The sequence below is a fragment of the Cucumis sativus genome, chromosome 1 (genome assembly GCF_000004075.3).
Source record: "Cucumis sativus cultivar 9930 chromosome 1, Cucumber_9930_V3, whole genome shotgun sequence".
NCBI lineage: Eukaryota > Viridiplantae > Streptophyta > Magnoliopsida > Cucurbitales > Cucurbitaceae > Cucumis > Cucumis sativus.
The window spans coordinates 16,277,589-16,298,725 of NC_026655.2; the positions used below are offsets into that span (position 1 = coordinate 16,277,589).

The 21,137-nt window shown below is 31.2% G+C and overlaps 3 protein-coding genes across 4 annotated transcripts; 2 read left to right on the forward strand and 1 right to left on the reverse strand.

The window, feature by feature from the left end:
• The first annotated feature begins 4,026 nt into the window (after nucleotides 1-4,026).
• Nucleotides 4,027-7,895, forward strand: LOC101221955 (VAN3-binding protein). The gene is made up of 7 exons (XM_011657776.2): nucleotides 4,027-4,269; nucleotides 4,369-4,455; nucleotides 4,576-4,644; nucleotides 6,482-6,845; nucleotides 6,977-7,153; nucleotides 7,248-7,346; nucleotides 7,473-7,895. The coding sequence occupies exons 1-7, from the start codon at nucleotides 4,078-4,080 to the stop codon at nucleotides 7,694-7,696; spliced, it is 1,212 nt and encodes a 403-aa protein (XP_011656078.1). The 5' UTR covers nucleotides 4,027-4,077; the 3' UTR covers nucleotides 7,697-7,895.
• A 741-nt stretch (nucleotides 7,896-8,636) lies between these two features.
• LOC101218409 (E3 ubiquitin-protein ligase XBAT32) lies at nucleotides 8,637-13,455 on the reverse strand. The gene is made up of 10 exons (XM_004149833.3): nucleotides 11,929-13,455; nucleotides 11,754-11,813; nucleotides 11,477-11,548; nucleotides 11,215-11,393; nucleotides 10,973-11,133; nucleotides 10,555-10,613; nucleotides 10,404-10,450; nucleotides 10,119-10,259; nucleotides 9,676-9,764; nucleotides 8,637-9,318 (listed from the first exon to the last, which is right to left on the reverse strand). The coding sequence occupies exons 1-10, from the start codon at nucleotides 12,121-12,123 to the stop codon at nucleotides 8,909-8,911; spliced, it is 1,413 nt and encodes a 470-aa protein (XP_004149881.1). The 5' UTR covers nucleotides 12,124-13,455; the 3' UTR covers nucleotides 8,637-8,908.
• Nucleotides 13,456-14,773: 1,318 nt separating this feature from the next.
• On the forward strand, nucleotides 14,774-16,386 carry LOC116401759 (serine/threonine-protein phosphatase 7 long form homolog). 2 transcript variants are annotated; one of them, XR_004214122.1, is made up of 3 exons: nucleotides 14,774-15,390; nucleotides 15,466-16,024; nucleotides 16,101-16,386. XR_004214122.1 is itself a non-coding variant. In XM_031880268.1 (2 exons), the coding sequence occupies exons 1-2, from the start codon at nucleotides 14,822-14,824 to the stop codon at nucleotides 15,581-15,583; spliced, it is 687 nt and encodes a 228-aa protein (XP_031736128.1). In that variant the 5' UTR covers nucleotides 14,774-14,821; the 3' UTR covers nucleotides 15,584-16,386. The 2 variants fall into 2 exon arrangements, 1 of the variants encoding a protein (XP_031736128.1); XM_031880268.1 differs by having other exon boundaries at nucleotides 15,466-16,386.
• Nucleotides 16,387-21,137: the final 4,751 nt, after the last annotated feature.

Below are 21,137 nucleotides of genomic sequence, written 5' to 3' on the forward strand. Positions count from 1 at the left end.
TCTTTACTTTTACGTACATTTGAATCTCAAATCACACAATCAAATCCTATTTTATCAATTTAACTAAATAATTAACTTTGAAAAACCAATATTCATGTTTCTCCATGTATTGATATTTAACATAGTATACTAAAGTAAACTATAAAAAACTAATCTTCATGAGTCTTGTCCAATTGTACTACTTAGTAGTATAGATAGCATTGATCGACATAATATAAATTTCATTTGGTTGGTCATTTATAGACGATAGTAAAAGGCTATATCGGTTGTTTTTGTAAATAGATTCTTAACTACACAATTCCTTTGGTGCATAATCTATTCTTCCTTTATTTGTTTAGTCTCTTACCATAGTTATTATTCTCTTGTCAAACACAAATTTTTTTTCTATACAAGAAATTAGGTCAAATGATCGTTATCTTCTTTTTTAATATTTGTACGTGTAACTTATATACAAAGGATGAGTCCCCTTTTTAAAAATCAATAAAATGTGTTATAATCTAATGACTTTTTTTAAAACTCAACCACCCTTTAAGGTAAAATAAAAATGGCACTTACTTTTATCCTTTCAAAGACCAAAGATAGAAAGAATGAGAATAGAAAACAACAATTTTCATTTTCTATGAATTTAATTTGGTGGAAGTAAATGGAAGTTAATAAAATAGGGTTGGGTGATGAGAAAGCATCTATTTTATCCAAAAGAGTGAAGCATATAGTGATGGACAAGTTCATGATCATCATTCCTTTACACAAACCCACATAGCCCATCATTATCTATAAATTTGGGCCTATATATGTCTAATAGTATTGTCTAATATATGTTCCACATTCATGAAATTTCTTTTACTTTTAGTTAAATTTTCTTTTCTAAATTTAGTAAATGTATATTTGGATAGAATTTGATAATTTTATTATGACAAAAGTACATACTATTAAAGATTAATCCTGTATTTTTTTTTTTTTTTTTTTTTTTGGGAACCAACTAGTTCAAATCTAATAGTAAAACTAATAATAACAAGAACTAAAGATTTTGTTTTTGTAGAATAATATATATATAAGAAATCAAAAAATACAAAGTAAATAAATATGCCCAAATCTTTAGTGGACGAAATAAGTTCACAAGATTGTTCAATTGAACCCCTATAACTATGTAATATTTATCAATGCCATATAATGTAATATTGTAAGTATATACCATAACATCCACCTCCATAAAAGATTATATATACCTATATATTAGAAAAGAAAAAGGGCTTTTAGAATTAAAGTTGAGTAAATTAAACAAGTAAATCTAAGTGATATTTTAAAAGAATAGTAATCTAATTGTCCTTGTATGGTTAAAATTGTTAGATGACACACTTTGTGGTTGGTTGGAGCTAATTAAAATAATTGTACCTTTCATACATTTGGAGAAATCATCCATATCCATCTTAGGGAAGATATTATTTAACTCTTTGTTTGGTTATATTTCATAACAATTATTTAGCTTTTATTTAATTTCCATGTGTATATTTACCTCCACTATATTTAATTAAGATTTTTGTTGAGAATCAAGAAGAGATATTTTGATTTTCTAAAATCTCATTCTTAGACATCCTAATGATCTTACGATATGATATCACTTCATATAAATGATGAAATAGAATACAACCAAAAGAATGTGGCAATGTCTATATTATTGGGAGCATACCATACTATTTTGTATGGGCTTTAGACTCTTAGAGCACCACATAAATTAGCTTATATTTTCAAATTTTTTAACAAAATTACAATATGAACAGTGAATGCATATATGTTCACGTGACTGAAAAAACTGTACAAGAGAAAGAAGAAATTCAAGAAAAAAAGTTGATCTTTCAAAAGGTAAAAGGGAGAGAGATCAATATATGTTATCTAAACTAAGTAAATAAGATGTTTTATATATATATAATTAGAATTAACCATCCAAATTTGGAATAATAATGGATGTTTCTCATCAAATTAAACTATGGAATTGAAACTTCCTAAGTTGGTTAATTGAATTCCAATATAATTATCATTTTGGCGTTTGTAATTATACGTTTGAAGTTTTTATTCAAATTTAGTCTTACTATGTTCAATAGATATTAATTTAGTTCTTATTAAGTTTTTTCTTTTCTCTAAAAATATTATTTATTTGCATCTTTACTGCAAACTTTAAAAACATATTCACTTGTTAGTAATTGTTTGATGTCTTGTTATACAATTATTAACCAATTTGGATAGTATAATTGGTATGTTATTCATTTATAGAAATTGGTGGTTCGATCATTCATCACCATAATTGTTGTACTAAAACAATAAACACAAATTAACTTGAATTAAATTGACTTGAATGACTAAATCTAAGATTTGTAGAAAGTATATACAAAATTGACAGTAAATAAACTAAAATTGAACAAACTTTAACAATTAACTAACAACCACGATAATGCATGCTCCATATTATTAACCTCAACATAGAAGTTTGATTGTCGTCTTCCCTCCACGTACTATGAAAAAAATGAATGGACTTATGAACTCTATTGTCCATGAATGAAAGATACCATAATGATTGAGATTCATGCTCCTTAATCAGAGCCTTAACTAAAATAAAAGAGACTTTTAACATAATTAAAGATCAGTTTATATAGCATGAAAGCATGAGATTTGTTTTTGTTCACATGAGCAAAATGATGATTTAGACACCTTTAACCAATTTGCAAATCAGTCCCCAAAAAGTCCACAGCACAGAAAGCAGAAGGAAATGAACACCATAAAAGCAAACAAATAAAGAATTAGAATAATAATTCCCACTAAAAGCTACTGTGTTATAGTTAGAGTGAAGGCTTTAATTTTCATAATTCCCTTTCATTTGAAAAAGCTGAGGCCTCAAATTATAAACTAATTAATTAGGTATTTAAATTATGCTATTAATGAAAGTATAATAGTACTTATATATGCTTTAATGATGCCATGACCACAAATTCCTTTTTGGTAAGAAAAGAAGAAAGAAGAAAGAAGAAATTTGGCACACATCAATCATACTTGTCTCCCTTTCCTTTTAATCAAGATATAAGTTGTCCCTATAAGCATGCTTTGGTCATAATGGCATATTTTTTTTATTAGTATATTTTGATTGACTGTTAGGGGTACTATAGAGTTGTTAAGTGGTGTGGCCCTTAGACAGCTCTTCAATGTTAAAACCTACCATTGCATCTGCTTTAATTTTTTGATGCTTAGCTACAGCTTATGGTTTACATTTAAAGGATATCTAAAGAGAAGGGCCATTGTTGCTTGTATATTATCTTTATATATGGTTTTATCTCACAAGTCCCTTTGCATATATGCTTCTTTAGTGGTTGGCATGTGTTCCACATTCCTCTATCTCTCTCTTCCAACCTCAAATTTTTAATTATAAAAATTGAGCCGTCAAACATATACATAAGCGTCGAAATTAGACCCTTAAAACAACTATGAATTGACCTAAAGATAAAATAGGGAACATGAACTTGATAAAAAGTTTAGAGATCATGGGTTCAATTCGGATGGATCATCTACTTCAAATTTATTATCCTCTAAATTTCTTTAACACTTACATGTTATAGAATCAAACAAGATAGCTTGTAAACTTATATAATTATAGAATTTTAACCTTCGTAAAAAGTTGATGGGTTTATTTGTTATAACTCAAAGTGTAATGAAAAGATAATAAATTTTATATTAGATATAATAATTGAAAATAAAATTAAAATAGGGCCCCTCGTTGTTAGGAACATTATAATAGTATTATAATATGTCCAAACACACCCTTTCCAACTGTCAAATCTCTCCCTCTATCTATCTAACTCTCTCTTTTCAATGTCTTTACAACTTTTTGGTAATTATCAACACGAAGAAGCAGATGTATGTGTTGAAATCTGACTTTTCATTGCCCTATAATATTAGATCATTTAGATTTCCTTTTTTTTTTTTTTTACTGTGTCATGTTTATAAATATTCGAACCTCCCCCATAGAATTAAACTTTCATGCCATAATATAAATAAGCTATTATTATTATATCAGACATATTATTTGTCATAATGGACAGCAAATGGAACAATTTGACGAGTCCTTCAGCTGCACATCCTGAAACAATGGATGTGCTTTCAAGAGCATGGTGTAATTTTGCAGTTCAAACATTAAACCCAGCTGATCAGGTTCAACCACTTGGAAAATCTTTGCTTCTCATTGACACACCCATCACTACTACTGCTTCTTCAGATCCTTTTCCGGTGAGCATTAAATTATTTCTTGTTTATTTGGGGAAGATGAAGTGATTGTTATGATAAATTATGGGATTTATTGATTTTTTTTTCTTCTTCTTTTTATAGATTATTCAGAAAGTGGAGAAAAGTGTAAAGATGGAAGGTGAAGATCATGTTAAGTCTATACCATCTTGGAAATCAAATGATATGAAGGTTAGTAATTTAATTGTAATTAACTTCAAACTAAGTGATATCAGCTTTTTTCTTTTGTTGGGTATATATACACTATGATTTTAGGGTTTATATATAATGATCTTTTTTCTTTTTGGTCAGTCGTTTATATGGATGCAACAAGCAATGCATCCGGAGTTGAACTACAGCAGTTATTTTCGAAAGAAATGGGTAAGATTAATGACTAAATTAATTAAGCATTACTTTCATCTTAAATGAGTTAAATGAATCATAAGAAGTTTGCCAATTATAAGTACTGCAATCTTAGCTCTACAAATTTAAAAAGTTATGCAAGTTTAAATCTATAATAGCTTCCTTGTTCCCAAATATTGATTTTATTTCGTCTTCAACAGAAATACTAAAACAAATATATTTTAGATCTATAACAAAATGAATGAAAATGTTTATAAATATAACAAATTTTCACGAATGAGATGATCAAAATATATACTATCTATGTCTATCAGTGTTTAGACAGTAATTTATTACGATACATCGTTGATAAACTGTGACATTTTGATATATTTGTAAATGTTATTATTTAAAACAAATTTTCTATATTTTATAAGAAAATTGTTGTAAATGGAAATCTGAAATTTTGTTCTATTTTATAAATATTTGTCTACTTTGTTATATTTGAAACTGTTTTTATTTTTGCTTTCTCGTTTCTCTTTTCTCATTTCTTGTATTTGAAAGTGTTTTTATTTTTGCTTTCTCGTTTCTCTTTTCTCATTTCTTGTATTTGAAAGTGTTTTTATTTTTGCTTTCTCGTTTCTCTTTTCTCATTTCTTGTTTTCTGTTTTTTGTTTTTCGTTTCTCATTTTCTATTGTCTATTTTCTGTTTTTTGTTTTTTTTTCTTGTTTCTTAGTTTCTCATTTTTCTTTTTTTTTTGTTTTTATGTTTCTGTTTTTCAGTTTCTTATTTCTCGTTTTCTGTTTCATGTTTTGAAAATGTTTTTGTTTTTGTTTTCTCATTTCTTGTTTCTGTTTTCTGTTTCTCATTTTCTGTTTTCGGTTTCTCGATTTCTATTTTCTGTTTTCGGTTTCTCGATTTCTATTTTCTGTTTCATTTTTCTCGTTTCTTCTTTTCTATTTTCTGTTTTTCGTTTTTCTGTTTTTTGCTTACTGTTTTTCATTTCTCGTTTTCTGTTTTCTGTTTTCTGTTTTTCATTTTCTCATTTCCTATTCCTCATTTCTGTTTTTTGTTTCTCATTTTCTGTTTTCTGTTTTAAATTTCTTGTTTTCTGTTTTTCAGTTTCTCTTCTTTTTTTTCCCGAAGAAATAAGAAATAAAAGGTTTTGTTAATTGAAAAAGAGAGTATAATAATTGTTAAATAAGTAATTTATCTAAATTTTATGAAATTGAAGGGACTGACTATTTTAATCCATGATTTTTTTAATGTGAAAACGGACCTCAAAACACAAGTCACTCTCTTTCTTGCACAGAAACCAACAACAAAATTCATTCGATTCCTAACCATTCACGCGGTTGGATTTTTTTATTGGGTAATAATTAATTTTTGCAGACAAACTTATTTTATAATTACAAATTTAGTAATTAAATTTAAAATAACTAAGTATTCGATAATAATTTAAAAAATTTAGAAATATAGTAAAATTATAGTAGAAGTCTATCATATTGATCTATCAGTAATAGACAATACGAGTTTATCATTGATCTACGTTTATCAAAAATAGTTTTGTTATATTTGTAAAAAAAAATTAAATGTTGTTGTATCTTTAATTATTATTCCTAAAATAATCGTTAATTATAATTTTTTTTTTACAAAACCTTAATTGAGTGAAGAAATTATTGAGTTTAGGAATGCTTTTACATTGGTTTCTATCAAAATTAGTCAGTGAATTAGTGAATTAGCAAACATTAAACTGATGAGAAAAATTGCAACATATATTTAAGTTTAAAGTTCAATATAAAAGAAATTATATAAAGGATTAATTACAAATACTCTCAGCATTTGATGGTCTAAATTTGGGTGTGTTTGTTTCAGTTTCAATGGAAAATGGTGCCATTAAAGAACTTGTCAATAAAGAAATGGCTAAAGGAGATAAGAAAGAGCAGAAAAGACGAAAATAGGCTTGAGAGAGCTGAAATACATGCAGCTATATCAGTGGCTGGTGTAGCAGCTGCGCTTGCAGCCATTGCTGCCGACACCTCTACATCAAAACATGACAACTCAAGCTGTGCTAAGGACGCGGCTGTTGCTTCAGCAGCTGCTTTAGTAGCTGCTCAATGCGCCCAAATGGCCCAAGCAATGGGCGCCAAAAGAGAACAACTTAGCAGTGTAATTGGATCAGCCATGAGCAGTACCACTGCCAGTGATATCCTCACCCTCACAGCTGCTGCTACCACCTGTAAACATAAATTAATATTACCTCACCTTTTATTTTTGGTTCATCATTTACGAGAGTCTATAAACCATTAGTCTATGGTTGATATTTATGTCAATATGTACTTCATGTCTAACTGTTGTATTTGCATGCAGCATTGAAAGGAGCAGTTACACTTAAAGCAAGATCGGAATACAAAAACAAATCAAGCGGGGGAGTTGCATCCATACTACCTATAGAAGACAACCACGAGGCTGAGATTGGTTTCAATCTTGACAAATTAAGATTGACTCTGGCTAAAGGTGTTCTTCTCAAAGTTGAGTCACCAAATGGTAAGATATATATTCAAATGGATGAAAATTTTAAGACGTGATTATGTTATATGAAACAGATTATAAATATACACCACATATTTCTTTGATTCAGGAAAGTATAAAAAGAGATTCATCTCTATCGTCCAACACAATGATATGAATGTAATCCTAAAGATTAGGAAGCTTAACATGTTGAAGACCAAACAAGAAAGTAAGTTATTTTTCTTCACTTCAAATACATTTTGCTATACTTTCTCTCTTTGGATTGAAGTAATAAAAAAGTTTTTGATTATATTATACTAGTAAGCTTTTGACTAATTGAAATCGATATATGCAGGTGTTGTGTTGGATATGTATATTGAGTTATATAGGGAAGAAGATGAAAATGAAAACGTTAATGATGACGACGAGGAGATTCATACATGTTATCTCGTTGTATTAATGACAAATAAGGGAACATTCAAGTTAGACATGGCGAATGATTATCATAAATACAAGATATGGGCCACAGCTATCAATCAAATGCTTACACTTTCTTCTCATTCTTTTACAAGAATATGAACATTTTGTGTTTTATTTTATGGTGTGTACTTCATGCACTTTGCTATGTTTTCAAAATTCAATATTTGTAATTTAATTATATTATATTGTGTAAATTAGTATATATTTTTCACCTTTTCTATATGAGACCATACATATTTTATTTTAAACCATATGAGAGTAAAGTTGTGCTTATAAAATCATATTGTTCTTGAGACAATGTCTCAATTGCATGGCCAAAGAGTCCAAAGACCCTCAACTTAAAAAACAATTTTATATCAATTTCCATTTCATATATATGTATGATCATTCCATCATAATTCAAAAAATATTCTCTAACCTATTGGTACAAGTTAGTGGTAATTGTGGGTTGAAAAGTTTAAAGGACTTTTTAGACCCAATTAAATTGTTTGGATCGTAAGTGTTTTCAACTAACACAAATAACCTTTATTCATAAATGAATCCAATCTAACTTAACCATAAAATATTTTGATTAAGTTGGTTCATGTTACTTGGATCATTTATTTAAAGTTTTATTTAAAAGGAGTAAAATGTAAGGGCAGAACAAAAATTGTCAAAAAAATAGAACCTAATCAATTTTATTTTTTTAAGGTTTTGTTCTATGGAATGTAAATAATTTTTTTATTTTTTTTAAAAGAAACTCAAAAGAATAATGAAATTACATTTTCAAATTATCAAAATACAGCCAAAATCAGCCCAATTCTGTGTACCATATCTAAAATAGTTTTTAAAAATTGAAATAAATTTAGTTAAAAAATATAAATAATATAAAGCATTAAAAGAAACTACAGAGGAAGAAAAGTAAGGTGTGTTTGAAAACAAGGATTAAAAAAGATTTAAGAAAAAATAAGAAGAGAATTTCGGTTTCTCTCCCAAAAAACGGACAAAAAAAAAACAACAACAAACTATTAAAAATGTTTACAAAATATAACTCCAAATATCCTTGAAATAATTTTAAATTATAAAATTGATTGAAATAATTGCAATTAAATGATTCTTATTATGTACATTGCTCCTGCATTACACAATAAATCCCTGACCCATAGTCACACCAAATGAAGCTCAAAACCATACTACACTAATAACAATCAAGATTTCACTAATCAACAAATATAGAAATCCCAAAAACTATCACCATTCACTCTCGGATTACATATTAATTACCTAAAGAAGGAATGATTTGCTATAAGTCGACTGTTGGAGCCCTATCCTTCAACATCTGCCCAAGTGGTTCTGAAAGTTCCCGTTAGCACAGCGTGGAACCAAGGAGTGGCATATATCTGGTGTTTTCCGACAGAGATTGATTGAAGGAAGTCTATGGCAGCAAAAGTAAATTCCCAAAGGAGTGTCGTGGACCCGACACAACTCGAGCGATCGAAGTTGGGTGGTTAATGGGGTAGGTTTTGATGGTGTTTCTTGAGAACATTGGCGTATTGGAAATGACAAACGTGTTCTTGCAATCTCCTTGGCAAGTGCTTTGCTACGAAGCTTGTTGAATGACACTATGCCATTGCGACAAAGTGGACAAGAAACTGAACCTGGAGGACCACGAGAAATGGTTGTCCCACAGTTTGTAGAACAGAGGTATAATGCACATCTTGTACAGAATTCATGATCACAACCTGGAGGGGATTGAACTTTTTTATCACTTCAATAACCCCACATACCGATGAATGTAATAGCTAGGCTAAGTATAGAATTTAGTTTACTACTTTCAATTTTTATCTCTCAACTTTGGTTTCAAATTTCATCTATATCATTAAGAACATATTTCATTAACTAAGATAGAAATATCCCCATGTTTTAAGCATGGAAGTTCAACCTTTGCTCATACTCAGCAAACTTGTGAAAACTTTAAATGAACAATTTAGCAACAGAGTTGATACTTTACAAAAGTAAACTGGGTTACACAAGTTCAGGAAACAAGAAAATCATGATTCTCTAGTCAAGTATATGATATTGTTAAGTTAATAATATACCTTCAGCAGCTACCGTACACTTCCTCTCTAAACAGACAACACATGGATCCTGGCATCCGGGGGCAGATTTGCTAGTCCATCCATATTCTCTGCAAATGGATCCAAAAGGGATATTGAAATCAATTTCATTCATCATCGCAACGTTCTATATGTACAGAGAACAGTTCTCTAGCTTGATCTTTCATTTTCCAAACAGTTCAAATTTTAGGATTGGTTCTAATGACTTGTCTTCAATATCTTGTTCTATGTCAACCTAATATGAACTTAATCTTAAGAACAAGAGTGAGGAGCATGTGGATCGAATTCCATGACATAGTAAAAACAGAAGCTGACAAGTTGGTGGTTCCAGATTAAATAAATGAAGGGCGAGTCACTTGATTTTCCACGTATATAAATTTCTTTGAAAGGATAAGCATTATAAGAAAATAACGAGTTCCAATTACCTGGCAATTTGAACAATACTCATAAGGGGCAGAGATATGTAACGAGAGGGAATAAGTTTTGGCCTCTCTACAGGCTCTGTGGTGAGAATGTCCTCAAGCCAATTTTTATTCCATGACCGAGAGACCATCAAAGGCGTCCAACTGTGTGGGGAAAAAGAGTGAAGTAAACGCAAGTTGACAAAAGAATTGACACAGGCATTGCTATACGATGACCATGCTAGATATCAAGTGATTGTTATAATTCAAGTTCACATACAAAAAAGGAGCCAAGAATACAGTACGTACCCATTTTCATTTTCAGTTGTCAAACTGGCACCCCTGGCAATCAGAAGCTACGTGAAATAGAAAACAATAAGTAATAGCCTCTTAAAGAAGAAAACATAATACATTCATTTAATTTCATTTCTGATTCTTCTTCTATAATTGAAACACATACCTGACAACATTTTGCATTACCACCGCATGCAGCATAATGAAGAGCTGTGCTCCCAGCACCTACCAAAATTGCAACGGACAAGCTATTTATATTATCCAAGAGATCATAAGAAATCAACTGTTCAGTAATCCCTTTACCAGTTTTTTTCACTTTCCAAAAGAATAGAAGGATAGGGTAGCATATTTTACAGAGACAAAAGAAATAACATTTCAATTAACGCCACTGGATTTCGACGTCCCATGATCATGCATGCTAGCTCTAGCCAAATAAAGCAAATCCAAAAAGTATGCCAAAATTTTAGATACGTGAAGTTGAACGTGTTAAATGGTGGAGTAGGAAAGGAAATAGTGGCTAGCTTGAAAAAGAAGGCCTCAAGTTTATTTAGAAAAAGAGAAGACAAAAAATCGAAGGGAGAAACCTATTAGATCAATAACGGTTCCATCGCCTACAGTCACCTCAGAAACTGATGCCCCAAATTCCAGAAGTAATTGTACGCTTTCAACTTGCCCATTAAGGGCCGCCATGTGTAGTGCGGTAATTCCTCCATCTGCCTTTTGGTTAATAATCTGAGACAATGCCCTAGGTCGCAAAATTATGATGTTAATCAACCATCATAAGCTTTACAACCTTGAAAATTTTCGTGAGGAATTCAACTTGTACCTATGATCAAACTCTGAGATTGATTCTTCATTGTCTGTTAATTGACGACTCATTATTTCCCTAAAATTAGGAATGCTTGGAATATAATCAGCAAGAAGAAGCCTGATGCACCGGGAATGACCATTCGTAGCAGCAAGATGAAGTGCAGTCCATCCATTCAAATAATCTGCTTTGTGGACCTAAAATGTGCAAGAAAAATATGAATGACTAAGAAGTTGCCCACTACGAACGTGAAAGCTAACCTGAAGGATAAACTACTCACGTTGGCTCCAAAAAGTACTAAAATCAAAACAACCTCCCAGTGACCATGTTGACAAGCTTGCATTAGAGCAGTCTGTGTACCAATACCAAAATGTAAGGCAGACATAATGAACTCAAGATACATAATGAGTTCAATCTTGAATGCAGGAGTTACATGTCCAATAGCACAAAATAATCACAGGATGGAGAAAATGAAATGGTGAAAAGAGAAGGAAATACACATATGCATGTAGATTCCTGAAATGAAAAGGCAAATAATTTGAAGAAAGTGGTAATACCTGACCCCTATAGTTTCTTAAATTAATGTCAACTCCAGAGTGAAGCAAAAGATAGACAATCTGCAAACATGTAAGAACAAGCAAAATGACAATAGCCTATAAGATTCTCTAATTTTAAACGGAGGGAGAAATGGATTCAAAAACATTATCAGTGAGCATTTAAAGAGTGAAGCACCTCATGATGGCCATGAGCTGCAGAGTAGTGGAGTGGGGAATTGCGCACACCAAAAGTAGAGTAGCGTGCCAACCGCGGATTATATTCCAACAAAGCCTGCGCTTCTTGAAAATCTCCATCTCTTGCAGCTGAAACTAAACGTTCTCCAGATGCAGAACATCCAAAGGAGTGTACCACAGCACTTAAAAATTTCATGGCATTCAAATTTTGGAACTCGTAACTGAAAATCAACTATAAGAAGCTAACAGCTCGGAAGAAGCTCCAGAGATGATGACCTCTTTTGAATGTAATTTTAGAAAAAAGACTACACACAGTATCCATGTACCAATTTTTTATTTTTTTCTTTATATCTTGGCTTAACCAAACAAGTAACAACTTAGAATGAAATTTCCAAACATCTAAAACGGTTGGTTGCAACTGCTTGAATTCCACTAAACCAATATTCACGGACCTAAGATCATGAAGCACGATAGCTGAGTAAGAAAAAGGGGGAAATCTAACTTCAAAGTTCAAACCAGCATAACCTGTTTGGGGCTAATGAAAAAGAAATCAACCAAATTTCGTGAACTTCAATGTTGGAAGCAAAAACTAGCTGATGAAATCGAAGTTAGTCATCCCTCGCAAACCCAACCCAATTCCAAATATCCAATAACAAGGCCTACTTCCCAATTTCCATGAATAACCAAAGAATCTCCAAAAACAAACCGACCCGAAATCTCCTCCAATGAAAGATATCAGGATTTTTCTAGAATTTAGAAGATAGCGAGAAGCAAGTTTGAAAAATGTCGACAAGAGTTTGTGACAAGGAAAGAGAGAAAGCAGTTTCACCTGAAAAACTCTGCAACTTCTTAGAGAAGATAGCTTAAGAAGGAAGCAAAGTTACAACGATTAGAGAAGAATGTTTTGACATTAAATCATAATTTCCATAAAAGTAATAACGGAATGGAATGAGTACAAGAAATCACAAGTGGGAAATTGTTTAAAAATGAAGAAGACGACCTTTTCGCACAGCCTAGCGTAAAACCGTGTCTCAATGATTAGATATATTAAGTTGGGTCAACTGGGTGGTTGAATTGTTGTTTTCCTCTCCAGGCGTAGTTGTCCACCAAGGGCCCTTCTCTCTTCGTTTCAATCCATCATGTTACCGAGTTGACTCGTTTAATTCTTCCAAGAACTTCCAGATCATTGGATTCATACATTCTCTTCCTTCCCACCTCCAGGAATTGCTGTTAAATGGTAAGTTCAACATTCAGATTCTAATTTGGGCACCATGTTTTCTTCTTCGCACTGGGTGAGACTCACCACAAGGAAATGCCAATGTTTGGAAGCAACTAGCAAGATTTCAAAAAATATCAATTGATATTTAATTTGTTATTGAACCTTTGGGATTTACAAAACACATTGACATATCAACTTGCAATGTTTAAGTGGGAGCTTTGGACTAAACTTGCAATGAGTTGGGCAAGTTATAATGATCGAGAGTAAAGTTAGAGCAATTGGAGAAAGTTAGATTTGAAAAGAAATAAGAAATAGATGTAATGTTATCTCAAGATTCACAACAATTTTGTAAGCTATATTGTAGGAAAATGAAATGGACAATGGAGTATGCTTTGAGAGTTACGAAGATGTGGCGTTTTCCGCTAATTGGTGCAGCTTATATAATGAATAATGATATTCTTATGTTTTTTTTTGTTAATAAATAATGTCAAAGTCAAGTTACTTTTTATAAACACCGATTAAGAAATAATGATAATGGTTAATGAAAACTTGTAATAGATGAATACATATGAAGAAGATATGTGTCGAGATTAGGCTATCAGGGGCTCTCCAAATTTGTGGAATAATAGAATGGAACCTTCACCAGCTTTAGAAAAGCGTTAATTTGATTTATTAAAAAAGAAAACTAATAATAGGTTACTAGTATTTGCGATTGTGAGTATTCAAAGTGTCCGACTACTTAAATGCATCTTCATGTCACTCGACTGTCGTAATTGGGCTAGATTAGTATTCACTATTTCCATAACAAACATCCCAAACTTATAATTTTTGTATGTACATAGATTCACCATAATCATACTCCCAATAGATTGCAATAATCAAGCTAATGAGTACTCACAATCCAAAGAAAAGTGGGATTTTTTTAAAAAATAATGTGTTTTGTAAAAGTATTTACAAAAATAGGGTAGTTGGAAAAGTATTTTCAAAAATAGGTGACTGAAGTCGTGTACGGGGTACACGACTTCAACAAATCGGAATGGTGTCGTGGATCGGGCTTACGATATCCGAGTGGAGTCGTGGACCCTAGAATCCCTTCATTCTGCCTTCATTCGAAATCTTTTTTCCTTCCTCTCTTAATTTTTTCTCTTCCTCTTTTTCGTTCTTCCTTTGTCTTTCCTTTCCTCTTCCTTCATCTTTCCTTTCCTCTTCCTTCATATTTCCTCTTCCTTCATCTTTCCTCTCTTCACCTCATAATTTTTACTAGTTTTTTCTCTCTTCATCTTTCCTCTTTCTAACCCATTCTTCCTCCCAATTTCAAATTTCCTCTTCCTCTCTTCATCTTTCCTTTCCCCTTCTTCATCTTTTCTCTTCCTATTTCATTCTCCCTTCCAACTTCAAATTTTCTCTTCCCCTCTTCTCTTTTCCTCTTCTATTTTGTTCATCCATTTTTCCTTTCAAATTTTCTCTTCCTCTCTTCACTTTTCCTCTTCTATTTCGTCATAAAGGTATGTTTTTCTAAAAATCGTGGACGGGGTACACGATTTTGTTGTTAAAATTATTTTATTAATTATTTTATTTTATTATTATGTTGATAAAATAATTTATTTTTTGTTGTAGGCTTCTCCTATCCTCCATTGTCTCTTATCCTCCATTGTCTCATTCATCTTCACAAGGTATGGTCGAGCGTTGGAGACCAGAGACCCACACATTTCATATGCCTTGTGGGGAATGCACGATCACCCTACAGGATGTTGCAGTTCAGATAGGGTTACCTGTGGATGGTGAGCATGTGGTAGGGTCGTTATTATATGACTGGAAGGTACTCTGTGAGGATTACTTGGGAGTTCATCCACCTGAAATGAAAGGTCAACGATTGAGCCTTCCTTGGTTGGCAGAACAGTTCACAGAATTGCCACCAGATGCTGATGTAGTGAGCGTTCAAAGATACGCTCGTGCATACATTATGCAGTTAATTGGAGGCTTTCTATTTGCAGACAAATCAAACACCCTGGTCCACTGTATGTTCCTCCCGCTTTTAATTAATTTTGACCAGGCTGGTACGTATGCTTGGGGCGCTGCATGCCTCGCATGGTTGTATAGGGAATTGTGTCGAGCGAGTAATGCACGATCTTTAGAGATTGTTGGCCCATTAATATTGTTGCAAGTATGGGCGTATGACAGATTTCCTATTCTGGCACCACAAGTACCAGTTGAGGTGTCAGTTGGTCGACCTTTGAGTTTCAGGTATTTTATATATATAATTTTTTAGTAAAATTTGCAGGGTTTATAACTTATTAATGATTTCATTTCTCACATTAGATGGAGCGGCGTTATACCATTGTCAGAACTGTCCGCAAATATGTTGATCACCTACCGAATGTTTTTTGATCGGCTGATCAACTCTCAGTTAGTAAAATATTATACCAATATTGCGTAGGCATGTTTTTTCTTGTTTCCTTATGTTCGTTTTTTTTAACAGATTAATTGGACACCATACACGTCCCACATTATGACATTGCTTCCACATCAATGTCATAACGGTCAAGCGATGTGGACATATGTGGGTCCTATGATTTGCTTTCATCTCGTTGAGAAGCATCAAGCAGATCGTATATTGCGACAGTTCCATATGCTACAAATGCCACCAGAGTTTTGCTCCACAGATGAGGGCCTACACCAAATTGATTTAAGAGGCAAGCACGATCAAGATTGGAGTAGGATTCATGTAGAGCATATAGCAATGTGGCATTCACGAAATAATTTTTGTGCCGAAGCAGAAGCAACACAGAAGCCGACAGTATCAGATAACTACTTTTCCTGGTACACGTCGATTACCTGATGCTTCATGACACCTGATGGCGCTTACTGTTATCGCATGGTAATAGTTTTAATATGATTTATAAATTTAATACAAGCATGAACATTTTTTAATTATATTATTTACAATCGTTCAGAATAATTTTGTTGAAGACGTACGTCGAGTCTCCATGGAAAACAATTTTGAAATTTTTAGACCAATGTGTGACAAAGTCATGGGAGATATAGACAGTCTTGTTCAGTGAACTCGACGTTTAAATGTTGCCGACACAGATCGTAGACGCATTCGACGGCGACGACGACGACAAGGCAATGATGTCGTAGAGGGAGATGGGGAAGCTTCTTAAGTTGTATAATTTAAGTGTTTTTAAATTTTGCTAGAACTTATTCAAGTTGTATAAAGAAAAAATTGAATTTTTTTAAATTAATTATAAATTAGAGGTTACTAATACATGATTTAGATGTAGGAGTATTCTTAATAATATCAATATATAATATATATTTTTTAAAAGTAGAGAACCAAGTATTAAAAAAAACATTCAAAATATTTTTTTCTCAATCTATCTTAAGCCACAAGATTTCTTTAATAAATTAACAAAAATTCTTATAAGATATCACTAATGATGTGTTTTACCTTTGGTTTATTTTTTTAATTTGTTCATAATAAACATAAATTACAAAAAATTTGGTCATTTAAACAAAAACTAAAATTTTCACATATTTAAAGTTGAACATTTCAACAAAAACATAAATTTCCAACTATCCTAATTTTGAAAATACTTTTTAAAAACACATTATTTTAAAAAAAAATCCGTCTTTCACAAATGTTTTTACCCTAAAAATAGTTAATCTTTTAAAATATAATAATTTTAAAAACAATTATTTTGGAAGTCGTGTACCCCGTACACGACTTCCGTCCACGTGGGTCAAACTCGTGCATACGTGGAGCGAAGTGGTCAAATGTGCTGACATGTACATTTAAGAAGTCGTGTACCCCGTACACGACTTCCTCCAATTTCAAAAAAACACCTATTTTTTAAAATAGTTTTGGAAACAGTCTTATTCTTATAATTTCTTTCCCAACAACCCTATTTTTCAAAACATTTTTACAAAACACATTATTTTTAAAAAAAATCCAGAAAAGTGAGATGCATCCAACTCGAGTTTTGAATAAAGGGATGTTCCCCCGAATCAAACTCAAGTTGTGATGCTTAAAATCGATCTTAATGTTGGTTTATGAGCATGGCCGAGGAAATGATAATTAATCATATTTTCTATTTTCAAGGGTCACGAAACGCTTCTAAGTCATCCGTACAAAAATCTCTTATTTTTAACCGTCTATTCGATGTACAACTCAAATTTTAGTTTTATACTTTTAAGACTCTTAACAGCAAATTAATCTGCTCAAGTTTTATTAAGAATAACTTGGGCTATAAATAGCCAATGAAAGTATATAAGCTCATGTACTTTATTCATGGGTTTACAAGTAGCTACAATTACCCATTTAACACAAGTAACAAATGATTTAACTAAGCCATAACAAAAGTTAATACTCCCCCTCAAACAACCAAAATCAATTTTACAAAATTATCATTTTTAATTAGTATCTCTCTACCTAGGCTAATTAGTCTAACTAATTGATTTAGTTACTTAACCAAACTTATTAAGATTTAGTAATGTTTTTGTAAAACATTTGCTAGCGTCTACTTTTGATTGAATAGCAATTATAACTACTTGTGAAGCCCATGAGTTTACCTACTCTCGTTGGCTATTTATAGTCCAAGTTATTCATCAACAAAACTTAACTAAATTAAATTACTGGTGAGAGCTTTAATATGGTATCAGATTAACCAATCCCCTCTTAAGAGTTACAGGCCCTCCATGGCAAAACCGATAGTCCCTCCAAATTCCTCCTCATCCACCAACCAAACCACAAATTGCTCCACCATCAACCAATATTCCAATCCATGTTTCCTTCAGCACTTATATAACACGAGTCATTCTCGTATCCAACCTTCTCAACCAAACAAATTATACCTCTTCGAGTCAAGCGATCAAAATCGAACTAACCTTGAAGAACATAAACTTGGCCTCACTCAAAAAACTTAAAGTATTAACATATCGCACTTGCAATACAAAAGTTAAGTCAAATATAAAGATTAGATTAATCACTATAATAAAAGTAAATAAAACATAGTGGGTAAAAAAACAAACAAACTTATGTATAAGAAAAATTGGCGTTTACAAAATTAGTAAAAAAAAAAATTATAATAATAAGACCAATATCACTACATTTTTTAAATTGTAAAAGTAGTAAATTTAAAAGGTGAATAACACTCTAATAGGCTTTTAATAGTCGTTTGATATATCTAATTACTTATCATATTTGTCATATTTGCAATATGAAAAAAAAAAACGCTATGAATAAATTTTTTCTAAATGTTTTTGTGATGTGATGCAATTCTTTTAAGAAAAATTCAAACAAATAAAATGTTAAAAGTATATAGCTGTATAAATTAAAAGTTAATAGGAAATTTGAAATGTGATAGTTAGACAAAAACTTATAAACCTTTTTAAAACTAAATTAGAAATAGAGAGAGAAAACCTTTGAATATTATAAGATTTTTATCTCTTAAATAATAGATTATGTATGGACGTGAGAATTTGAAATGAGAATAAATTATTAATTATAATTTTATTTTCATATGGTAATAAAATAATCCGAAATCATAAATCAATTCTAAAAGTAAAGGATCGATAATATTTTTCTAGAAAAAAAATCCCATGAATAGTGATATATAGAAATTAAATTATATGTGAATTAGAAAAGATAACAATTTCATGTATTTTCATTTATTAGTAGTTTCCAGGTGTTGGAGAACATGACTTGAATTACTCATTTCCTTTTACCATTTGGTATCACAGCCTTGGCTTTAAGTAAAATATTATATTTGATATCAATATACTTGTTTTCTTTTCCTTGTCATCTCTCTTTCTTTAAATCATTTTATATATTTCCATATTTCATTAAAAATGTTAATGAGTCTCAATTTCTAGATTCATTAAAAAAAATTCTTTAATATAGTTTAATTTATGAAATGTTCTCGATTTATTTTATGAAATAATTGCTTTAAATATTAGGGTAATAGGTGCTAGAATAAGACATTATTTTAGAAAGAAAATTAAAGAATATTTTTAATTTCATATTTGAAATTTGACTACCATTTTTAAGAGTCTCGTAGGGTGCTAACATCTTTCTCACACACAAATGACTCTCAAGCTCAACTTCAATTTTTATATACCATAATTTTTTATTGATTTTATTTTTAAAATCGTGTACTTTATTTTTGAGTTCAATCACACCATAAAAAAGATTGATATCGCTTTGTTTCATCTCTAGCATGTGATGACATTAAATATTCTCTAAATTATAATATGGGATAGAAAGTTGAAGGAGTTTTTAGATGAAAGGTTAAGAGTAGGAGATAAACAAAAAAGTTGGGAGGATTTTTGAAACAAATAAAGAAGGGTATAAAGTTGGAAAATGAAGAGACTAAACTTCTATTTAAACTAATAAAAAATAGTGTGGATGAAGTATGGAGAGGTGAGCTTTGTTTTGGGGATTTACCCAACCTATGCTTGGCCTTTGAATTTGTACACATTCCACTCTCCAATGCGCCACCTTTAATTACTAAATAAACATATATTCACCAACCACTATAATTTTGTAGCTTTATTATGAATAAAATGGTTAGGATTGATTTGTTATGTGTACTAATAATATGTTTTTAAGTTAAGTCTTCAAATTTTGTACTTTTATACTAAAATTATGCAAACTAAATTAAAAGAAGATGCAATCATATCTCTCATAATCATGCATAATTAAATTGGGTAAAGCATTATGATATTTTATTTTTTCTTTCTAGGTTCAACACAAAAGTCCGTTAAATAAAAGGACCAAATTTCTATAGCAATAGAAGAGAAAGGAGAAGAAGAAGAGAAAGGAGAAGAAGAAGAGGGGAAGCCCAATCCCCTCAATCACTTCCACTAACCTCTCTTTATAAGTGTTTTGTATTATTGCGGTTTTAAATTCAAACACTCTAGCATCATTTATGGTTCCTTTGAGCTCTCCTATGTTTTTTCATTGGTCCTATAAATGAGTTTCACTAGACTCTCTTTGAGCTCTACGTAGCTTTCTCTATGGTTCTTCTGAGCTCCAATAACCTCTCACATAGATTTTTTAAGTTTCACTGGGTTCTCTCGTAGGTTCTTTAAGCTCTCCTAAGCTCTTTCAAGTTCTCCCTTTAAGTCATCTCAACTTCAACCAGAGCTCTACTAAAGTGATTCTTTAAGGTCTCTTATACTTTTTTATAGTGTCCGATAGTTCATTGTTTTCTTGAAACTTTCAAATGTGTTCTAATATTTTGCAAAACTTGATACAACTCTGGAGACTTATCACTTATTTGTAACCTTTAATGTAAATTTTTTGCTTTTTTTAATATTTTTAAAACAAGCTTACAAAATTTATTGTTGCAAGATATATGAAGAATCCAAACCTCATCCTACACCAATTGTCTTCACTATAGTAATTTTCAACCTAGAAAATGATAACCTACTTCACCATTGAGAAATAAATACACAAGTAGTAGGCTACTTGGAATGCCATTCCTCTTAAGACTTTTCTTTCTCACCGCATGTAGAGAAATCTAATTGGAATATGTGGCTCCCATGTTTACCATTTTGGCTCAGTGCAAGTTTTTCCTTTGTCACAAGTTTTTGTTGTCTACATACTTTATAATTGTTAACTAATTTGAATAGAGACATGATTATTTGGAGTCTATAATATTGCAGGATCAACTCCGATCTCTTAATCAAATTTCAACAATTAACTTATGACAACTACACAAATTTAACACTGATTTAATATTAAAAAAAAAAATCTAACAAAATATACTTTGAAAAAAGAGAGGAGAGTCATATTCTAGAATCAAAAGGTTGCTCATTTATGTTTGAATTTTACCAAATCCCATTGAAATGTTTGATTTTTGAGAGCAGAAAGTCAAATTAAAAGGTGAGTTTGAAGTACCTACTACTTCTTTCTACTTGGCCATATCATCATGAAAAGTAGCAAACATATTTGATCTGAAGTTGGCTACACAATTCATTGATGAAGC